This window comes from Oncorhynchus mykiss, chromosome 26 (assembly GCF_057628025.1).
Source record: "Oncorhynchus mykiss isolate SJ-2025 chromosome 26, ASM5762802v1, whole genome shotgun sequence".
Lineage (NCBI taxonomy): Eukaryota > Metazoa > Chordata > Actinopteri > Salmoniformes > Salmonidae > Oncorhynchus > Oncorhynchus mykiss.
Window position 1 is genome coordinate 31,263,726 of NC_143047.1, and position 21,179 is coordinate 31,284,904.

Consider the following 21,179-nt stretch of genomic DNA (forward strand, 5'->3'; position numbering starts at 1 on the left):
TGCTTTGATAGCACAGGTGAGCGCCATTCTGAAGTGTCTTAGTGGGGACACTTCATGCTGAGGAGGAAGTTTCACACATCCCCATATGCTGCATTCACCCCTCAAACTTACTCAAAACACACTTAGAGAAACGGGTTAGAGACGTTTTCTCTGCTTCTGTGCTGGAGGAGTCTCTCTTTTACAATTTGTATTAAACCAGATTGATTTTGATTGACTTCATCTGCTCTTCTCTTTTATTCACCTCAGACATCTCTATTATTACAGCCATTTAGGAGGAAGTGAGGAATAATCACTGCTGGCGTGTGCTGTTTCTGATCTAAACAGCATGATTGGCCACAAAAACTAACAAGGAGCAGTAATCGTCTTGACACCTCTGAATATAAAACTACCTACAAGCAGTACTTGTCCTAACACCTCTACATACAAGAGACCAAATCATGTCTGACTTTCTGACAACAACCATGGATGAACTGTGTCATCTTGAGGAATAGAGTTGGTCTACTGTTCCACAACCAGAGATGGGGTCAGGACCGGAGCCCTCGACATGTGTGCTGCATCCCTCGTCATTGGCTCTATAGTATAGTTGGCAGTGACAGAGTTAGGACAGAGTTCATGGATGGTTCTATGTTCTCTGGGCAGGTTTGGCAATCAGCTGCCTCTCTCTCTCCAGCTCCTTCTCTCTCTGTTGTTCTTTCTCCATCACCTCCTTCTGTCTCTGCTGCTGCAGCTTCAACGCTCTTTTCTGGAGACAGAGAGACAAATGGTTTAAAAAACATTTCATCCCAGTTTCCTATTCAATTCAATGTCAGTCATTTCAAATTTAAGTGTACATTTAAAACAACCATTTCTATTCAACTGCTACCATAGAAAAGGAGAGAATGCATGGAGGAGGTGGAGGAGAAACTATGTGGTGAGCAATAGCTAAGCAACAATAGTCCATTCTTGGGGGAAAAATAAACATTCACCCACCTTTAGTTTAGTTGTCTTCTCGTGCAGCATGATCATGTCTTTACGTATGTTCACCAGTTTACCGTGATAAAACTTGGCCTCTGTGAACTGAAACAAACATCCATCAGTCCTACAGGGAGCAGGACCGGTGGACAATGAAAGAATTCTCTTCAGATGCTATGTATGTTTGAAACAACAGGCAGACAGTCAGACACAGACACAGAGAAACAACAGACAGACACAGACAGACAGACAGACAGACAGACAGAGCGACAGAGAGACAGACAAATGTACCAGTGAGTTTAGATCCAGTAGGGAGTTGCACTCTCTGAATTTGGTGACTTCTTGGTCCAGTGTGTCCAGCAGGATGACTTGGTTTTGACTGGTCAAGAGGAAAGGAGAGGAACATAAGAGCCACAAACACATGACAGTCATAAAACACAACATCTGTTACAGGGACAGAGAATACTAACTATCTTGTAAAGTAGAATCTAATTCAGACGTGATCTGTGAATTATCATTCTCCTCCTAATAAACTAAAAGTGAAAGATGAAACTGGACTAGAGGAAACAAGAAGTGCATCCCCAATGGCACCCTATTCCCTTCATATTGCACTACCCTATGGGCCCTGGTCAAAAGTAGTGCACCTTAAAGGAAATACAGTTCCGTTTGGGATGCAACCCAAGGGTTTGTTTTAATGTCTGATGTGATTTGAATACTAACTTGAGTTCCAACAGAGCCTGTTTGGAGCTGTAGAGGTCAGGCAGGTAGTGAGAGAGCAGGCCTTCTGTCAGTTTCTCTATGGCCTTTCTGTCCACTACAATGGCCTCTTCAATAGGGACTGATTTCTCTGCAGGCTGGGAGTCCTCTGTAGGACGAGAGTCCTGGGGAGTCAGGCTGAATTCTGAGGGGCAATAACAAACACACTGACAATTCTAACTGGTCATATGTAGAAAGACCAGTTCCACTCCCTACAGTCTGACCTCATGTCAGGGTAGGTCCATGGCCCTAGACTTTTTGGGGCTTTTTGGGACAGGTCTTGGAGGTGGCAGGTAGCCTAGCGGTTAAGAGTGTTGGGCCAGTAACCAAAAGGTCTCTAGTTCGAATCAACGTGTCGACAAGGTGAAAAACCCTAATTGCTCCAGGGCCGCCGTTGATAATGGCAGACCCTGACCGTGATCTCACACTCTGAGAGTATCTCAGGGAGAGGGGGATATACAAAGATATACAAAGAACACATTTCCAATTCAAATAAGACAAATATAAGGTAAGCATACACCAAATTATTTTATTATTATAATAAACATCTTTGGACCAAAAACTGGTGCAAAGCCTGCCAGTGGAAAAGCACTGAAAAGTGACTGATTCACACTCTAGGGTGGACACGAACCGTACTGTCCTGGCTCCAATATTTCATTTTCATAATGTCTTGACCAGCATGGTTTCAGAAACTCTTGTGAATATGTGACCAGGCCAGCCCAGTACTTCTCAACTTGGTTCAGTTTGGTTCTGTAGTCCAAATCAGGCATAAGGGTCTGATTCAGAGTTGAGATAAGCATGTGCAACTCATTACTAGTTACCGTAGCTGCCAGTGTTCTGAGGAGGGTCACGCTGAGACGAGGAACTCTCATCTGCCCTCCCCTCTGTCTCCATGTTGTTCGTCACTGTCTGATTCTACAGCCTAAAGAAAGCAAGCAGCCGCGGCAAAATTAGCGATGTGCCTGGTGTTTCCAGATTTTTATGAAATATGACCTATACTTACTTACAATATCAGTGAAATAGTTTTCCTTCCAAAAAATGGTAATTAAGTATGTCAACAAAGCTTTTCTGTGTTGGAATGGTGTGGGCGTATACTGGTTATTAAAAATATTAATGCAAGTGGACTGCTGATTGTCCAGCTCATCCTCTTCTAGACCACTGATTGGCCAGCTCATCCTTCTGAGGAGTATAACATCACACTGTATGACAAAATAGCAAGCATTTAAAAAAAGTTTACGGTGGGTTTTTTATTTTATGCAAAGTATAGGATGAGTCAACAACATTATTTGGGTATGAGTTAACACAATATGAACTTTTAAAAGTTAACTTTAAAAAAAATGGTGCCCCACCACTGCTAAATTAATATAAGGGAAACACTGGATATGTTAGCCACTTGGACCCTTGAACCTACTGAGGGTTTGCAAACCCACTTCCTCTTGGAGAAGTGTGCAGACTTTTATTCCAGCCCTGCTCTAAAACGCCTGATTCAGCTGATCAAATGTGATTAGTAGATTCAGGTGTGTTACAGTAGGGCTGGAGCAAATGCCTGAAAAGCCAGTAGCTATTCAGGTGAGGATTGGCAAGCCCTGGCTGAATGTCCTTTGTAAATGAATGCTTGACTCAGACAACACAACCAGGTATCAATAAAATAGATCAAATAGTAGCTAGCTAGTTTGATATCAGCACGTCTAGGAGAGTGCTATGGTGCCTGGCTATGTTAGCTAGCTATGCCATTCTGAATACATCTAGAAATGCTGTCTACTCTACAGTTAGCTAAGCCAGCAAAACACATTCAAGTCATTCTAAATGGAGGCAATCATGTTACATTGTAAAATATACAGATCATTTTGAACACTTTACCTTTGAAACGAGCTCTCCATCAAGAACGGCAACGTCTGGAAAACATCATGTGACAGGGCGTCACTCATGTGACTGTGTTTGAACTTCCTGTTTCAACGAATTTAGCTTGATTACTTGTTTCTCAAACTATTAACGGTGCGATGTTGATGTTAGAGAAATGGTTTTGAATACAATCACAGTGAGGAAATGGTCTCCCCTAGAAAAGGCTGACGATCGGTAATTTTAACGCTAATGTTGTAAGAGGAATGTGTTGTTTTCAGCTCAGTTAAAAACAGAACTCGAGTCTCCGAGCTAGCTTGGCTAACCAATCAAGCCTCCCCTCTTCTGTCAATGGTGAATCGATTTGTTGGACAGTTGTTGCCAGACATTATTGTGTAGTCAACAATATGTTTTCAACGTGAATTTCTTTAATGACAACGAGGAATTTGCATGCAGACAACTAGCAAGCTGTTTTGATTCAGCCGAGTGTGGATGCATTGTTTGTGTGCTTTTCTGTTGGAGGTGCTGCTATCCCCAATTGAATCATTAGAATTCTCTGAGATGGAATGGTTATCGTTTTCAGTGCATGAAATATTGAATATGTAGGCTACCTTAAATCAATGTCCACCTCGGAATATTATGTTACACGGAGGATCGAAACATACTTACAAATGTCAACCTGTTGTGCAGTCAGATATTACATTTAAAAAATAAATCAAGTATCTTTATTCTACTGTGTCGTTTTAACAGACACTGGGTGTGTTCTAAGTAACGATAGGACGTTTTCTTTCTGCTAATGATTAATGATTTCCACGTTTCAGGTGTGTCAACACCGATGTAACGTTACAGCCACAACCTCTGATTCAGTACTTTATAAGACGGTGACATTGGTGAGAAGCACACCAAGCTCGGACCGGCATAATTGAAAGTTAACAGCTCCTGAACTGTCAACAACTGGCATTAATGATGTCAGGTGGTGTGAGCTTCATGAGCAAGGTGCGGTCCGCCTTTAGGAAGGAGCCTGAGGACTGGGACCTGAGCGACACGGCTCCCTTTGACCTCTCTGGGGACGAGCTCGCGGAGGATGAGGCGCCCAAGTTCAACAAACTCAAAGTGGTGGTTTCCGGTGAGATGGAGGACTACGCAGCAGGGGCACCGTCGAACGGCGTCGCGGTGAACACAGTGGTGGTGGATGATGACGACTCGCTGCTCGACTCATCCTCGGGGAGTTTGGGGAGCCCCGGTGTCAACATGGACCGGTCGCAGTGTGAGAGCTGCACGAGGAAGAGAGAGGGGGTTAAACGGAGGAGAGTGATGAAGAAGTTGGCGTGTGCCTCTGTGTTGTATTTCCTCTTCATGATTGGAGAACTGATAGGTGAGCAAACAAAACACACTACACTAGTCTGTTACAGTACTGACTACAGACTCATTATACACTGTTAGTACTGTGAGGTTAAAGCTGTGGCCTTCAAGTTCCAATCAAATCAATTTGGTATGATGTTTGGAGCATTGACTTCCAAGTTCCAATCTGAAGTAGCCTGAGTAGACCTACTCACAAGCTAGAGCACACCTGATTCCACTAACCAACTAATCATCAACACCTTTTATTAGGTGAATTTAGAGTGTTAGTGATGGGCTGAAACTGAAGCCTGCACAGTGTACGTGTGGCTCTCCAGGACCAGGGCTGGGGACAGCTGTAGACTACTCAGTTAGTTTCTTTTCAGATCCTACATCTCCCACATCAACATTGTGATTGGATCTGTAATCTTAGTCGGTCATACCCGTCCCCCCTCATACCTGGCCCCAGGTGAAGCGTGGTGGAATGTTCAACACATGGTGATATTAGCATACATGTATGTGTACAATCACCTGCTGCCATAACAATTCGCACATACACCTAAGATGAGATGCGTGTTTGATTATGTTCTGAGAAATGCCAGTTTTGAATGAACTAACAGCTGTCTGTAGGTGGAGATGTAGCTAACAGCTATCTATGTAGCCTAATGTATTAGTAGGTTATAATGTAGGTCGTGGATAGGCAACTTTGATGGGGTGGGGCCACAATCTGAACTCATCATGAGGGGCAGCAGTGGCTCTCAGGTCTACGTACCCAGTTCCATCCATACCCACATGTGCAGTCATAGGCCCTAGCCTTTTGGGGGCCCTAAGTGAGCATTTGTTGCCAATAATGTATTATGATGTATTTGTAATGTCTCTAGGTGGTTATGTAGCTAACAGTCTGGCCATAATGACTGATGCTCTCCACATGTTAACTGACCTGATTGGGATAGTGGTGTCTCTGCTGGCACTGTGGCTTTCTGCTAAACCACCCACCAACAGATTCACCTTCGGGCTGCATCGCCTAGGTACGTTACTGTTACTCCTCTCCTCTTGTTCCATAAACAGAACTTTCTAGATGCATCTTAATTTTGAGATGGAATGTGAGGTCAGCAGTGTTTTGATCTTGTATCATGTTTCTCTCCTCAGACTGTGTATGGAAAGTGACTTTGTGATTGAGAAGCTCAGAGGTTACTACTGTTTCAGAGCCTCCTGTTTAATAGATGCAGACAGTAAACTGTTAACATATTACATTCAGCTGTCCAGTATATTATTTGGTCTGTGTCTCTACCCCCTATAGAGGTGGTCTCAGCCGGTATCAGTGTGTTACTCATCTACATCCTAACGGGGGTGTTGTTGAACGAGGCGGTGCAGAGAACTGTCAGTCAGGACTTTGAAATCAACGGAGATGCCATGCTCATCACTGCAGCTGTGGGGGTCGCTGTCAACCTAGTGTGAGTAGCTGAGTACACACACCTGCATGCGCACACATGAATTGTCTCACACACAGAGAGAGCAGTCATTATGCACCAGAACACTCATCATCTCATCTGCCCTGACAGTGGGGAGGAGGGAGGGATTCCTGATTCCAGTTAGACTGAATGAATGATGAAGCTTCCTTGACTCCAGCTAAGGACAGCAGTGTGTCTGGCTGTAAAAGATCCACAGTCAGTGTATGATGACATGTCATAAACTACTGCAGTCCAAAGGTCTTCTCGTCTCCACTCCACACTACTGGAGCTAAATTACTTTTCAAGTGTGTGACTCACTTGGTTAGAGCGTGGCATGTGTAGTGTTGTTGATAAGTGCGGTGTGTAGTGTTGATGAGCGTGGCGTGTGTAAAGTGTGTTGATGAGCGTGTAGTGTGATAAGCGTGGCGTGTGTAGATAAGCATGGCGTGTGTAGATAAGCATGTAGTGTGTACAGTCGTGGCCAAAAGTTGAATGACACAAATATTAATTTTCACAAAGTCTGCTGCCTCAGTTTGTATGATGGCAATTTGCATATACTCCAGAATGTTTTGAGTGATCAGATGAATTGCAATTAATTGCAAAGTCCCTCTTAGCCATGCAAATGAACTGAATCCCCCAAAAACATTTCCACTGCATGTCAGCCCTGCCACAAAAGGACCAGTTGACATGTCAGTGATTCTCTTGTTAACACAGGTGTGAGTGTTGATGACGACAAGGCTGGAGATCACTCTGTCATGCTGATTTGAGTTCGAATAACAGACTGGAAGCTTCAGAAGGAGGGTGGTGCTTGTAATCATTGTTCTTCCTCTGTCAGCCATGGTTACCTGCAAGGAAACACGTGCTGTCATCATTGCTTTGCATAAAAAGGGCTTCACAGGCAAGGATATTGCTGCCAGTAAGATTGCACCTAATTCAACCATTTATCTCATTGTCTCATCAAGAAGCGGTTCAATTGTTGTGCAGAAGGCTTCAGGCGCCCAAGAAGTCCAGAAAGCACCAGGACCGTCTCCTAAAGTTGATTCAGCTGCGGGATTGGGGCACCACCAGTACAGAGCTTGCTCAGGAATGGCAGCAGGCAGGTGTGAGTGCATCTGCACGCACAGTGAGGCGAATACTTTTGGAGGATGGCCTGGTTTCAAGAAGGGCAGCAAAGAAGCCACTACAGGAAAAACATCAGGGACAGACTGATATTCTGCAAAAAGTACACGGATTGGACTGCTGAGGACTGGATTAACGTCATTTTCTCTGAATCCCCTTCCCGATTGTTTGGGGTATCCGGAAAAAAGCTTGTCCGGAGAAGACAAGGTGAGCGCTACCATCAGTCCTGTGTCATGCCAACAGTAAAGCTTCATGAGACTATTCATGTGTGGGGTTGCTTCTCAGCCAAGGGAGTGGGCTCACTCACAATTTTGCCTAAGAACACAGCCATGAATAAAGAATGGTACCAACACATCCTCCGAGAGCAACTTCTCCAAACCATCCAGGAACAGTTTGGTGACAAACAATGCCTTTTCCAGCATGATGGAGCACCTTGCCATAAGGCGAAAGTGATAACTAAGTGTCTCGGGGAACAAAACATCAATATTTTGGGTCCATGGCCAGGCAACTCCCCAGACCTTAATCCCATTGAACTTGTGGTCAATCCTCAAGAGGTGGGTGGACAAACAAAACCCCACAAATTATGACAAACTCCAAGCATTGATTATGCAAGAATGGGCTGCCATCAGTCAGGATGTGGCCCAGTTAATTGACAGCATGCCAGGACTCTTTGCATAAACTTCATGTAATTGTCAATAAAAGCCTTTGACACATATGAAATGCTTGTAATTATACTTCAGTATTCCATAGTAACATCTGACAAAAATATCTAAAGACACTGAAGCAGCAAAATTGGTGGAAATTAATATTTGTGTCATTCTCAAGTTTTGGCCACGACTGTAGTGTGATAAGCGTGGTGCGTTAAGCGTGGCGCATGTAGTGTGATAAGCGTGGGGTGTGCTGAATGCAATCAGGCTTTAAGTCTGGCCACAGCACTGTTTCAGTAACATTGAAGGTTTTAAATGACATCCACTTCTCTTGATAAGAAGTTACATTGTGTGTCTGTTTATTGATTTGTTGAAGGAATTTGACACTGTGGAACATGCTGTTGTGGAGTTACTGGTCATGCTCTAGATAGGTAATTTATAAACCAATCAAATTGTACACAATGTGTAATGGTGGATGGTTGTCCATAGAGTTGTGCTCAGGTGTTCCACAAGGGTCTACCTTTGGGCTCACTGTTCATTTTGTATATGAACAACATTGGGGATCATATTGAAACAGCGGATGCTCATTTTTATGCAGATGATACTGTTCTTTATTCAGATGATACACTACAACCACTTGAATAAAGAACAGTATCTTTAGCTTTTGAAAATGCCTGAAGAGCATGTAAATCATACAACAGAATCTGTATGATTTTAAAGCTGGTTCTGAATCCGGGTAAAACAAAATGCATGGTATTTTCAAATGCCAGGCATGTTACCAATCATGTCATACTATGGAGCAAGTCAGTGTACAAATATTTGGGAGTGTGGGATGGTGACAAGCTGAGCTTCACTGTTCATGTGGAGAACTTGATAAGGACGTTCAAGCTGAGAATAGGTTTTTATTACCGGCATAAGGCTTGTTTTTCTTTGGAGGCCAGAAGGGAGCTGGTACGATGTACATTACTGCCGGTTTTAGATTTGAGTGGTGGTCTATATATGCAGGCCTCAACCACTACCCCCGAGAGCATTTGATTCAGTATATCATGTGGTCCTCAGGGTCCTTACAAATCAGAAACGTCTAACACGCCATTGTGATCTCAACAGTGCTGTTGGCTGGTCGTCATTGACCTTGCGTAGGCTTAAACACTGGTATACACTAATTTATAAGACCATACTGGGTAAAATGCCACTTTTATTTTTTGCATGTCGGTAAATAAATATAAATTACGGTCCCATTCGCTTTTAACAGTACCAAGAATTAGAACCGGTCATGGTAGAAATAGTTTTAGCTACTCAGCTCCGTGGTCCTGAATCTCTCCTAAACATTTGATCTAGTCATGTTGGTGGAGTTTAAACACCTGTTCCATGTAAATATCAGTGTAATTGTTTAGGACAGCTGTTTTTTAGTCATGATTTTTATTTTTACATATCATTGTACTGTGTGTGTGTAGGTTTGTTTAATGTAGTGTTAGTGCATGTAAGTTGTCTGAAATGTTGTTCCCCCTGCTGCTATTGGACCAGGTCTCTTTAAAAGATGTTATCTCAATGAGGGAAAACCTGTATAAATAAAGGTTTTTAAAAAATGTTGCGTGCCGTGTGTAAAGTGTAGATGAGCGTGCCGTGTGTTGATGAGCGTGCCGTGTGTAGATGATTGATAGTGTAGCCTCAATCATGTATAGTAATGATTAAACGTAGTAGTATATAAACGGCCACCAGAAGTTAAACTGACATCTCTCTCCTCTCTCTCATAATTATTTATATAGTATGGGTTTCCTCCTGAACCAGACCGGTAACGGTCACCTCCACTCCCACGGGGGTCATGGTCACTCACACGGGGTTCCCCCTCCACCCTCACATGGCCACAGCCACGATGGACCCCCAGCCCAGGGGCCCCAGGGCAGCCTGGCGGTCAGGGCAGCCTTCATCCATGCACTGGGAGACCTGGTCCAGAGTATAGGGGTCCTCATAGCTGCCTACATCGTACGCTTCAAGGTAGGCTGCAACGTCTGACCTGGGAGCAGGAACTGTTTAATGTTGAAGGTCTGAATGGGATGGTTTAAGGGCTTGCTTGGTCGGGCCAGGGTCGTGTTCATTAGTCCATGCAATGGAAAACGCACATTTAGTTTCTTATTGCAGGGTTTCCCAAACTCTGTGCTGGGGCCCCCTTTGGGAGAACGTTTTGGTTTTGTACCTACGGGCCTGGGGCCCCCCTTGGGAGCACGTTTTGGTTTTGCCCCAGCACGACACAACTGATTCAAAGCTTGATGAGGAGTTGGTTATTTGAATCAGCTGTGTCGTGCTACGGCAAAATACTAAACCTGTACCCAGGGGGAGCCCTAGGACCGAGTTTGGGAAACGCTGCCTTATTGGACGAGTCCACATAGAGAGGAACTGTTTGTCTGTTTCCTTCAGTTTGAGCCAAACGACCAAGCTGTTAGATTGACCTGACCATTGCCCCCCCCCCAGCCAGAGTACAAGCTGTTAGATCGACCTGACCTTTGCCCCCCTCCCCCTAGCCAGAGTACAAGCTGTTAGATTGACCTGACCTTTGCCCCCCCCCCCCCCCCCCCCCCAGCCAGAGTACAAGCTGGCGGACCCCATCTGTACCTACATCTTCTCTATCCTGGTGCTGTTCACAACGATACGCATCATACGAGACACAGGAGTCATCGTCCTCGAGGGTGAGACCACGGCTACATGTATTACAGTTGGCCCAGTGTTTCCCTCCAGTCCCCCCAACAGTAAACGTTGTTGTAGCCCCGGACAAACTCACCTGATTCAACTCATTGAGGGGATGATGATTAGTTGAATCAGGTGTTTGTCTGGAGCTACAACAAAACTGTGCTGTTGGGGGGACTGGAGTTGGGAACCAGTGTATTAACCTATGTGATTTAGATCAGTGGTTCTCAGTCCTGGTCTTGGGGGCGTAAAGGGGGGCACATTTTAGTTTATCAAGCCTTTGGTTTGCTAGGACCCTTTGTGTCCCCAGTAGCAGGAATAGGAACCGATGCTCTAGATCAATACATAATGTCCTGGAGGGACAGAGAGACACTACATATTTCTGCTCTTTGTTAACCAGACAGATCTGTCATCAGAACAGATGCTTATTCTATTCACTTCCTGTCTGAAACTGCCATGAACTCTAACCATGATTATATAGAGCTGCTTTAATATATAGTCCTGCACTTACACACTTTCAATTGTCTAATCTGGATCTGTAAAAATGTCCCATAGTGTTTAAATAATAGTAGATTGTTCTCACGCTATGAAAGGGACAAGTCTTTTGCTAGCAACTTACAGTACATGGCATCAAGACTCGTTAGAGAGAAACAATGTTAACGCTCTGAGTTTCATGAAACTGAAAGTGTGTGGTGCTGTTAGGTGCACCCAGGCATGTGGACGTTGAGCGAATCAGAGAAGACCTTCTGAAGTTGGAGGACGTCCAATCAGTTGACGAGCTCAACGTGTGGGCATTAACCGGCGACAAGACCACCGCCCTCGCACACCTGCGGCTCTGTGAGTGACCTTTGACTTAGTTGTGCATGTGGCGTGCATTCTGTTGATAGGTTTAGGAACTCTACACTCTGGTTGTATCTCAATTAGTCTCTGTGATTTTTATTTAACTAGGCAAGTCAGTTAAGAATAAATTCTTATTTACAATGATGCTGAGCCAATTGTGCACTGTCCTATGGGACTCCCGATCACAGCCAGTTGTGATTCAGCCTGGAATCGAACCAGGGTCTGTAGTGATGCCTCTAGCACTGAGATGCAGTGTCTTAGACCGCTGCGCACTCGGGAGCCCTGGGGGACTAAAGGGGTGCACATACTTTACATCCTATGTCCTCGACCCTTCTCAACTGTTGGAGTTCCAAGGTCCTTCCCCCTCGGACCTACTTCTATAATGGATTTTAACAAGGAGGCGTCGAGGATATGATGAATCGAGTAAAGATAAATGAAGAGCCAGTGTCCTAACCTATTTCTGTGCATTGTGCTTCTAGCGCCCTCTAGTGCCAGTGCGTGGGAGGACGTGCAGGCCAAGGCCAGACACCTGTTGATCCACACCTACGGCCTGACCAGGTGCACCGTGCAGGTCCAGACACACAGAAACAGGGCTACACGCACCTGTACACACTGCCGAGAGTCCACCGCATAGCCTCAATTAAAGACAGTCTGAGGACATTAAACCAGACTGGTGCCAAAGCGTAGTGAACTGATCTGGTCTATGCCATTGCCAGGATATTCGGACTGACAGTCAGATGCACATTTTATTTTTAAAGGACAGCTGATTCCTCCTGGGCTGTTGCAAAGTTTTCTGAAGAGGGGTTGAACAAAGCTTAACTTTTCAACAAAATATCTATAATAATCACCATTAAAGCCTGTAAATGTTTAACATTATTACTTTTTTTTGGTACTTCTATAATTTAACTGTTAATGTGTTTGTTTGAGCACTCTATACGTTGACTGTAGGTGTTCTATTGTTTCCAGTGGAGTGACAACAGGGAATGTGTCTCTGTGGGCTCATCTCAATTCTGTTTATTTGATTCCTTGCATCCTCTCTTCTTGCCGCCTCCTCAAAACACATCGGAGGAGAAGGTCCGGGAGGAGAAACCTCAGATTCACTGTGTCTGTCATCCTCTCCTCACAAGGTAGAACCACTGGGGTCTACTCTGACCTGTTAAGGACCAATCCTAACATGAGATATGCACCTGTATGTAAAGTCTGGCACACTAATGCAAGTTAACTGTGATTATCTGAAGTTAGTATTGGTCTTGTAGTGGAGAGGCCTGTATCGGTGTTTGACTAGGTTGATGTGAGGCTGTGTCTGAAAATGTTACTAGCGGTCCAATCCTTTCTTCCACTGTCTTTGTTTCCTCAACTCCTCAAAGTTAATTGGCGGAGAGGATCCAAGGTACTACCCTCTGACGACCACCTCCAATGAGCTTTGAGAGGGGGGAGGACTGGAAACTAGTAACGTTTTCAGGCACAGCCAGAGATGAGGCCCAGGCCGTCTCTATAAGGTTAATCCATACATCTGATTGTATTATTGATCTGATGATAGTGTCCATATTGCCTTCTCCTTTACTGACCGTGTTGAACCAGTAGGATGTGTTTATGTTAAAAGGGTTCTGAATTTAGAGTACTGACCACACACTGTTTGTTTTACTTGTTTCTTTAACAGGTAACTTATGGCTGAAATCAGGAAACTGACAATGAATCATGTTTAGTACTGTAGTAGGGAAATGCATGACTACTGCTTCTAGTTAATATCAGACAATTTTATTTGCTTATCAGATTGATTCTGTCAACATTTCAGAAATGCAGTATTATTCCATAAGCATTGAGGGCTGTGAGATGCCAATATTTATAATATGCATAATTCAGTCATTGTGTGGGTATATAAATACATTTGGCATTGTGTCTTGAGGTCTTGGTTGGTTCCTTAAACCACTGTCAGTCTTCCTGTCCAAGCTTATCAACATGTTGGTTGGAACAGACTAAAATGACATTTTCTTTAACTGCAAATCAGATCAGTATATACATTACCTGCCGTGTGTTGCTCTTGTTTGATTTATTTTATGTTAAAATGTGTTTGGCTCTCTACAGCAGCACTCACCAGTGTTTCAGTGATTTGCACATTCATTACTTCAACCTGAACACTTAAGGTTCTGCGCCAATATCCACACTTGTGTACTACTACGTAGAAGGAAGTATGGATACGTCCCAAATGGCATACTTTACCAATTAAACTAATATGGGCATGAGAACTGAGACTTCTATTCCCTTAAAATCAGGATGCAGTATTGCCTGTTGATCACATGATCAGCTGTTTGTTTAAATGAGTCATGGTTATCAATATTTTGAGTTACTTTATCACTAGACTGAGACCTGTCTGAGTCTGTCACTTCACTTTACTCAACTGGCAGATACATTGACTGGAAACATGTGAATGAAGAACCTGTTACATTTAGAAATAAATATCTTCCTTTGAACACCGACCTAAAGAGTTGTGTTTAGTTCTGCTTCTAAAGGGGACTAGAGCAGAGGTATTCAACACAGGATGCTGCTGGGAAACTTCCTCGACTTAGCCATGTGTTGGCTAAAATGACTGTCCAACTTTTTAAATGAGCTGTTAGCCAATATACACTGCTCAAAAAAATAAAGGGAACACTAAAATAACACATCCTAGATCTGAATGAATGAAATATCAAATACTTTTTCTTTACATAGTTGAATATGCTGACAAATCACACATTATCAATGGAAATCAAATTTACCAACCCATGGAGGTCTGGATTTGGAGTCACACAGAAAATTAAAGTGGAAAACCACACTACAGGCTGATCCAACTCTGATGTAATGTCCTTAAAACAAGTCAAAATGAGGCTCAGTGTGTTTGGCCTCCACATGCCTGTATGACCTCCATACAACGCCTGGGCATGCTCCTGATGAGGTGGCGGATGGTCTCCTGAGGGATCTCCTCCCAGACCTGGACTAAAGCATCCGCCAACTCCTGGACAGTCTGTGGTGCAACGTGGCGTTGGTGGATGGAGCGAGACCTGATGTCCCAGATGTACTCAATTGGATTCAGGTCTGGGGAACGGGCGGGCCAGTCCATAGCATCAATGCCTTCCTCTTGCAGGAACTGCTGACACACTCCAGCCACATGAGGTCTAGCATTGTCTTGCAGTAGGAGGAACCCAGGGCCAACCACACTAGCATATGGTCTCACAAGGGGTCTGAGGATCTCATCTCGGTACCTAATGGCAGTCAGGCTACCTCTGGCGAGCACATGGAGGGCTGTGCGGCCCCCCCAAAGAAATGCCACCCCACACCATGACTGACCCACCACCAAACCGGTCATGCTGGAGGATGTTGCAGGCAGCAGAACGTTCTCCATGGCGTCTCCAGACTGTCACATCTGCTCAGTGTGAACCTGCTTTCATCTGTAAAGAGCACAGGGTGCCAGTGGCGAATTTGCCAATCTTGGTGTTCTCTGGCAAATGCCAAACGTCCTGCACGGTGTTGGGCTGTAAGCTCCCACCTGTGGACGTCGGGCCCTCATACCACCCTCATGGAGTCTGTTTCTGACCGTTTGAGCAGACACATGCACATTTGTGGCCTGCTGGAGGTCATTTTGCAGGGCTCTGGCAGTGGTCCTCCTTGCACAAAGGCGGAGGTAGCGGTCCTGCTGCTGGGTTGTTGTCCTCCTCCACGTCTCCTGGTAGCGCCTCCATGCTCTGGACACTACGCTGACAGACACAGCAAACCTTCTTGCCACATCTCGCATTGATGTGCCATCCTGGATGAGCTGCACTACCTGAGCCACTTGTGTGGGTTATAGACTCCGTCTCATGCTACCACTAGAGTGAAAGCACTGCCAGCATTCAAAAGTGACCAAAACATCAGCCAGGAAGCATAGGAACTGAGAAGTGGTCTGTGGTCACCACCTGCAGAACCACTCCTTTTTTGGGGGTGTCTTGCTAATTGCCTATCATTTCCACCTGTTGTCTATTCCAATTGCACAACAGCATGTGAAATGTATTGTCAATCAGTGTTGCTTCCTAAGTGGACAGTTTGATTTCACAGAAGTGTGATTGACTTGGAGTTACATTGTGTTGTTTAAGTGTTCCCTTTATTTTTTTGAGCAGTGTACTTTGAGTTACCTTTTCTAGCTAAAATATACTTAAAGTTCACACTTGTATTTCATTAACTGTGGGGAGGTCAAAACATTTCAATGACTTTGCCTGGCCATGATCCTTTACCCAATAAGACAGAGTGAATCAGGAAGGGGGTCCCCGGGGCACCGGTTTTCCCAGGTTGGGGGTTCCTGACATTGACTCCCTGGGAAAGACCATGAACGAGCAGTTTCTGACCTCTGGTCCTCTAGTTACACCAACAGTATATATTTTTGTTGTGGTTCTGGACAAGCACACCTGATTCTAATCATCAAGCCCTTAAAGTTGAATCAGGTGTTTTTGTACGGGCTACATTAAGTGTGTGTTGTTGGAAGACTGGAGTGGAGATCCTGCTTGTGCTGATGTATTACAATCATCTCAATGTACTAATGTAATTAGGCCTACATACCGTCAACTCATCACCATAAACAGCCAACAGACCCCCAAAAAAGGAAAGGAAACAATGACTTTTTTTCCCCCAAGTCCGAGGCATCATCTGATGGGGTGGGTCTATAGTTGGTCATCTGAAGAGGTTTTTGTATGTCTGTAGTTGGTGGGTCGAAAGAGAGGGAGTCATCCTCTGTAAAGACTGGAGGAAGTATCGGTGTTTGATACTAGAAGCTTCCATACTTTCATCCTGGAGCGTCAACAGAGCTGCCTGCAGACAACATTACAGTTAAACCCCCTCAGCTCTCATTCTATGGTAGAAAAAAACACGTTGCTGAATCTCTCCTATTGTTAAAACATGCCATTTCTAAAGGTGACTGGTGAAGGCAGTGTCTATACTTTAGGGACAGGTGTATTGGTGTACTCTGTACCTCATTGTGAAGGATTAAAGGGACAGGTACAGTATGTTGTATTTACAGGGGAGGTGTGTTTTGGTACTCTGTACCTCTCTGCACAGGTTCTCCAGGTCTGCTCCAGAGTAAAGGTCAGTGTGTCTAGCCAGCTCCTCCAGACACACATCATCATCCAGGGGCATCTTCTCTGTACACACCTGCAGGATGGACACACGCGCCTGGAGGGGGTGAGATCAGAGGGATGATCAGTTCAGGTGAAGGTGGTAATAGATACCTGTAGGTCAGGTGAAGGTGGTAATAGTTACCTGTAGGTCAGGTGGTAATAGTTACCTGTAGGTCAGGTGGTAATAGTTACCTGTAGGTCAGGTGGTAATAGTTACCTGTAGGTCAGGTGGTAATAGTTACCTGTAGGTCAGGTGAAGGTGGTAATAGTTACCTGTAGGTCAGGTGAAGGTGGTAATAGTTACCTGTAGGTCAGGTGAAGGTGGTAATAGTTACCTGTAGGTCAGGTGAAGGTGGTAATAGTTACCTGTAGGTCAGGTGAAGGTGGTAATAGATACCTGTAGGTCAGGTGAAGGTGGTAATAGATACCTTGTAGGTCATGTGAAGGTGGTAATAGATACCTTGTAGGTCAGGTGAAGGTGGTAATAGATACCTTGTAGGTCAGGTGAAGGTGGTAATAGATACCTTGTAGGTCAGGTGAAGGTGGTAATAGATACCTTGTAGGTCAGGTGAAGGTGGTAATAGATACCTGTAGGTCAGGTGAAGGTGGTAATAGTTACCTGTAGGTCAGGTGAAGGTGGTAATAGATACCTGTAGGTCAGGTGAAGGTGGTAATAGTTACCTGTAGGTCAGGTGGTAATAGTTACTTGTAGGTCAGGTGGTAATAGTTACCTGTGGGTCAGGTGGTAATAGTTACCTGTAGGTCAGGTGAAGGTGATAATAGATACCTGTAGGTCAGGTGAAGGTGATAATAGATACCTGTAGGTCAGGTGAAGGTGGTAATAGATACCTGTAGGTCAGGTGAAGGTGGTAATAGATACCTGTAGGTCAGGTGAAGGTGATAATAGATACCTGTAGGTCAGGTGAAGGTGGTAATAGATACCTGTAGGTCAGGTGAAGGTGGTAGTAGTTACCTGTAGGTCAGGTTACGGTGGTAATAGTTACCTGTAGGTCAGGTTACGGTGGTAATAGATACCTGTAGGTCAGGTTACGGTGGTAATAGATACCTGTAGGTCAGGTTACGGTGGTAATAGTTACCTGTAGGTCAGGTGAAGGTGGTAATAGATACCTGTAGGTCAGGTGAAGGTGGTAATAGTTACCTGTAGGTCAGGTGAAGGTGATAATAGATACCTGTAGGTCAGGTGAAGGTGATAATAGATACCTGTAGGTCAGGTTACGGTGGTAATAGTTACCTGTAGGTCAGGTGGTAATAGTTACTTGTAGGTCAGGTGGTAATAGTTACCTGTGGGTCAGGTGGTAATAGTTACCTGTAGGTCAGGTGAAGGTGGTAATAGATACCTGTAGGTCAGGTGAAGGTGATAATAGATACCTGTAGGTCAGGTGAAGGTGGTAATAGATACCTGTAGGTCAGGTGAAGGTGGTAGTAGTTACCTGTAGGTCAGGTTACGGTGGTAATAGTTACCTGTAGGTCAGGTTACGGTGGTAATAGTTACCTGTAGGTCAGGTTATGGTGGTAATAGATACCTGTAGGTCAGGTTACGGTGGTAATAGATACCTGTAGGTCAGGTTACGGTGGTAATAGTTACCTGTAGGTCAGGTGAAGGTGGTAATAGTTACCTGTAGGTCAGGTGAAGGTGGTAATAGTTACCTGTAGGTCAGGTGAAGGTGGTAATAGTTACCTGTAGGTCAGGTGGTAATAGTTACCTGTAGGTCAGGTGGTAGTTACCTGTAGGTCAGGTGGTAATAGTTACCTGTGGGTCAGGTGGTAATAGTTACCTGTAGGTCAGGTGAAGGTGGTAATAGATACCTGTAGGTCAGGTGAAGGTGGTAATAGATACCTGTAGGTCAGGTGAAGGTGGTAATAGAAACCTGTAGGTCAGGTGAAGGTGGTAATAGAAACCTGTAGGTCAGGTGAAGGTGGTAATAGAAATCTGTAGGTCAGGTGAAGGTGGTAATAGATACCTGTAGGTCAGGTGAAGGTGGTAATAGATACCTGTAGGTCAGGTGAAGGTGGTAATAGATACCTGTAGGTCAGGTGAAGGTGGTAATAGATACCTGTAGGTCAGGTGAAGGTGGTAATAGTTACCTGAAGGTCAGGTGAAGGTGGTAATAGTTACCTGAAGGTCAGGTGAAGGTGGTAATAGTTACCTGTAGGTCAGGTGAAGGTGGTAATAGAAACCTGTAGGTCAGGTGAAGGTGGTAATATAAACCTGTAGGTCAGGTGAAGGTGGTAATAGATACCTGTAGGTCAGGTGAAGGTGGTAATAGATACCTGTAGGTCAGGTGAAGGTGGTAATAGATACCTGTAGGTCAGGTGAAGGTGGTAATAGTTACCTGTAGGTCAGGTGAAGGTGGTAATAGTTACCTGTAGGTCAGGTGAAGGTGGTAATAGTTACCTGTAGGTCAGGTGAAGGTGGTAATAGATACCTGTAGGTCAGGTGAAGGTGGTAATAGTTACCTGTAGGTCAGGTGAAGGTGGTAATAGAAACCTGTAGGTCAGGTGAAGGTGGTAATAGTTACCTGTAGGTCAGGTGAAGGTGGTAATAGAAAACTGTAGGTCAGGTGAAGGTGGTAATAGAAACCTGTAGGTCAGGTGAAGGTGGTAATAGATACCTGTAGGTCAGGTGAAGGTGGTAATAGTTACCTGTAGGTCAGGTGAAGGTGGTAATAGTTACCTGTAGGTCAGGTGAAGGTGGTAATAGAAACCTGTAGGTCAGGTGAAGGTGGTAATAGAAACCTGTAGGTCAGGTGAAGGTGGTAATAGAAACCTGTAGGTCAGGTGAAGGTGGTAATAGAAACCTGTAGGTCAGGTGAAGGTGGTAATAGAAACCTGTAGGTCAGGTGAAGGTGGTAATAGAAACCTGTAGGTCAGGTGAAGGTGGTAATAGTTACCTGTAGGTCAGGTGGTAATAGAAACCTGTAGGTCAGGTGAAGGTGGTAATAGAAACCTGTAGGTCAGGTGAAGGTGGTAATAGTTACCTGTAGGTCAGGTGAAGGTGGTAATAGTTACCTGTAGGTCAGGTGAAGGTGGTAATAGAAACCTGTAGGTCAGGTGAAGGTGGTAATAGATACCTGTAGGTCAGGTGAAGGTGGTAATAGTTACCTGTAGGTCAGGTGAAGGTGGTAATAGTTACCTGTAGGTCAGGTGAAGGTGGTAATAGAAACCTGTAGGTCAGGTGAAGGTGGTAATAGAAACCTGTAGGTCAGGTGAAGGGGTAATAGAAACCTGTAGGTCAGGTGAAGGTGGTAATAGAAACCTGTAGGTCAGGTGAAGGTGGTAATAGAAACCTGTAGGTCAGGTGAAGGTGGTAATAGTTACCTGTAGGTCAGGTGAAGGTGGTAATAGTTACCTGTAGGTCAGGTGGTAATAGAAACCTGTAGGTCAGGTGAAGGTGGTAATAGATACCTGTAGGTCAGGTGAAGGTGATAAGATACCTGTAGGTCAGGTGAAGGTGGTAATAGATACCTGTAGGTCAGGTGAAGGTGGTAATAGTTACCTGTAGGTCAGGTGGTAATAGAAACCTGTAGGTCAGGTGAAAGTGGTAATAGATACCTGTAGGTCAGGTGAAGGTGGTAATAGATACCTGTAGGTCAGGTGAAGGTGGTAATAGTTACCTGTAGGTCAGGTGAAGGTGGTAATAGATACCTGTAGGTCAGGTGAAGGTGGTAATAGATACCTGTAGGTCAGGTGAACGTGGTAATAGATACCTGTAGGTCAGGTGAAGGTGGTAATAGATACCTGTAGGTCAGGTGAAGGTGGTAATAGTTACCTGTAGGTCAGGTGAAGGTGGTAATAGTTACCTGTAGGTCAGGTGGTAATAGAAACCTGTAGGTCAGGTGAAGGTGGTAATAGATACCTGTAGGTCAGGTGAAGGTGGTAATAGATACCTGTAGGTCAGGTGAAGGTGGTAATAGTTACCTGTAGGTCAGGTGAAGGTGGTAATAGATACCTGTAGGTCAGGTGAAGGTGGTAATAGATACCTGTAGGTCAGGTGAAGGTGATAATAGATACCTGTAGGTCAGGTGAAGGTGGTAAGTTACCTGTAGGTCAGGTGGTAATAGATACCTGTAGGTCAGGTGAAGGTGGTAATAGTTACCTGTAGGTCAGGTGAAGGTGGTAATAGTTACCTGTAGGTCAGGTGAAGGTGGTAATAGTTACCTGTAGGTCAGGTGGTAATAGAAACCTGTAGGTCAGGTGAAGGTGGTAATAGTTACCTGTAGGTCAGGTGAAGGTGGTAATAGTTACCTGTAGGTCAGGTGAAGGTGGTAATAGTTACCTGTAGGTCAGGTGAAGGTGGTAATAGTTACCTGTAGGTCAGGTGAAGGTGGTAATAGTTACCTGTAGGTCAGGTGAAGGTGGTAATAGTTACCTGTAGGTCAGGTGAAGGTGGTAATAGAAACCTGTAGGTCAGGTGA

General features: G+C 44.6%; 3 protein-coding genes across 9 annotated transcripts in view; 1 reads left to right on the plus strand and 2 right to left on the minus strand.

Moving 5' to 3' along the window:
- Nucleotides 1–204: 204 nt before the first annotated feature.
- On the minus strand, nt 205–3,691 carry pldn (pallidin homolog (mouse)). Of its 4 annotated transcripts, none has more exons than XR_016492127.1 (6): nt 3,568–3,691; nt 2,529–2,629; nt 1,672–1,816; nt 1,243–1,330; nt 970–1,078; nt 205–742 (listed from the first exon to the last, which is right to left on the minus strand). XR_016492127.1 is itself a non-coding variant. In XM_021585493.3 (6 exons), exons 2-6 carry the CDS (start codon nt 2,599–2,601, stop codon nt 623–625), a joined length of 513 nt encoding a protein of 170 aa, XP_021441168.2. In that variant the 5' UTR covers nt 2,602–2,629; nt 3,568–3,691; the 3' UTR covers nt 205–622.
- On the plus strand, nt 3,208–14,100 carry LOC110514990 (putative proton-coupled zinc antiporter SLC30A4). 3 transcript variants are annotated; one of them, XM_036981059.2, is made up of 8 exons: nt 3,208–3,344; nt 4,368–4,921; nt 5,766–5,912; nt 6,185–6,338; nt 9,868–10,096; nt 10,680–10,785; nt 11,486–11,620; nt 12,103–14,100. In XM_036981059.2, the coding sequence occupies exons 2-8, from the start codon at nt 4,510–4,512 to the stop codon at nt 12,255–12,257; spliced, it is 1,338 nt and encodes a 445-aa protein (XP_036836954.2). In that variant the 5' UTR covers nt 3,208–3,344; nt 4,368–4,509; the 3' UTR covers nt 12,258–14,100. The 3 variants fall into 3 exon arrangements, with proteins under 3 accessions (XP_036836954.2, XP_036836955.2, XP_036836953.2); XM_036981060.2 differs by lacking the exon at nt 3,208–3,344 and adding an exon at nt 3,615–3,783; XM_036981058.2 differs by lacking the exon at nt 3,208–3,344 and adding an exon at nt 3,630–3,900.
- LOC110506132 (ATPase family gene 2 protein homolog B) overlaps nt 13,360–21,179 on the minus strand; it is a 47,410-nt gene continuing 39,590 nt past the window's right edge. For both annotated transcript variants that reach the window (XM_036964133.2, XM_036964132.2), the window contains exons 10-11: nt 16,673–16,798; nt 13,360–16,438 (exon numbers count right to left, since the gene is read on the minus strand). In XM_036964133.2, the coding sequence (XP_036820028.2) occupies nt 16,301–16,438; nt 16,673–16,798 (264 nt within the window). In that variant the 3' untranslated portion in view covers nt 13,360–16,300. The remainder of the gene's footprint in view (nt 16,439–16,672; nt 16,799–21,179) is intronic.

Bases quoted from the DNA above. Each gene is read 5' to 3' on its own strand.
- pldn (XM_021585492.3), bottom strand. From the start codon at position 2,601: ATGGAGACAGAGGGGAGGGCAGATGAGAGTTCCTCGTCTCAGCGTGAC. The intron at 1,331-1,671 runs GTTAGTATTCAA...CCTCTTGACCAG, and splicing joins CAGGCTCTGTTGGAACTCAA to TCAAAACCAAGTCATCCTGC. The intron at 743-969 runs GTGGGTGAATGT...CTCTGTCTCCAG, and splicing joins AGAAGACAACTAAACTAAAG to AAAAGAGCGTTGAAGCTGCA.
- LOC110514990 (XM_036981059.2), top strand. From the start codon at position 4,510: ATGATGTCAGGTGGTGTGAGCTTCATGAGCAAGGTGCGGTCCGCCTTT. The intron at 10,097-10,679 runs GTAGGCTGCAAC...CCCCCCCCCCAG, and splicing joins CCTACATCGTACGCTTCAAG to CCAGAGTACAAGCTGGCGGA. The intron at 11,621-12,102 runs GTGAGTGACCTT...TTGTGCTTCTAG, and splicing joins CCTCGCACACCTGCGGCTCT to CGCCCTCTAGTGCCAGTGCG.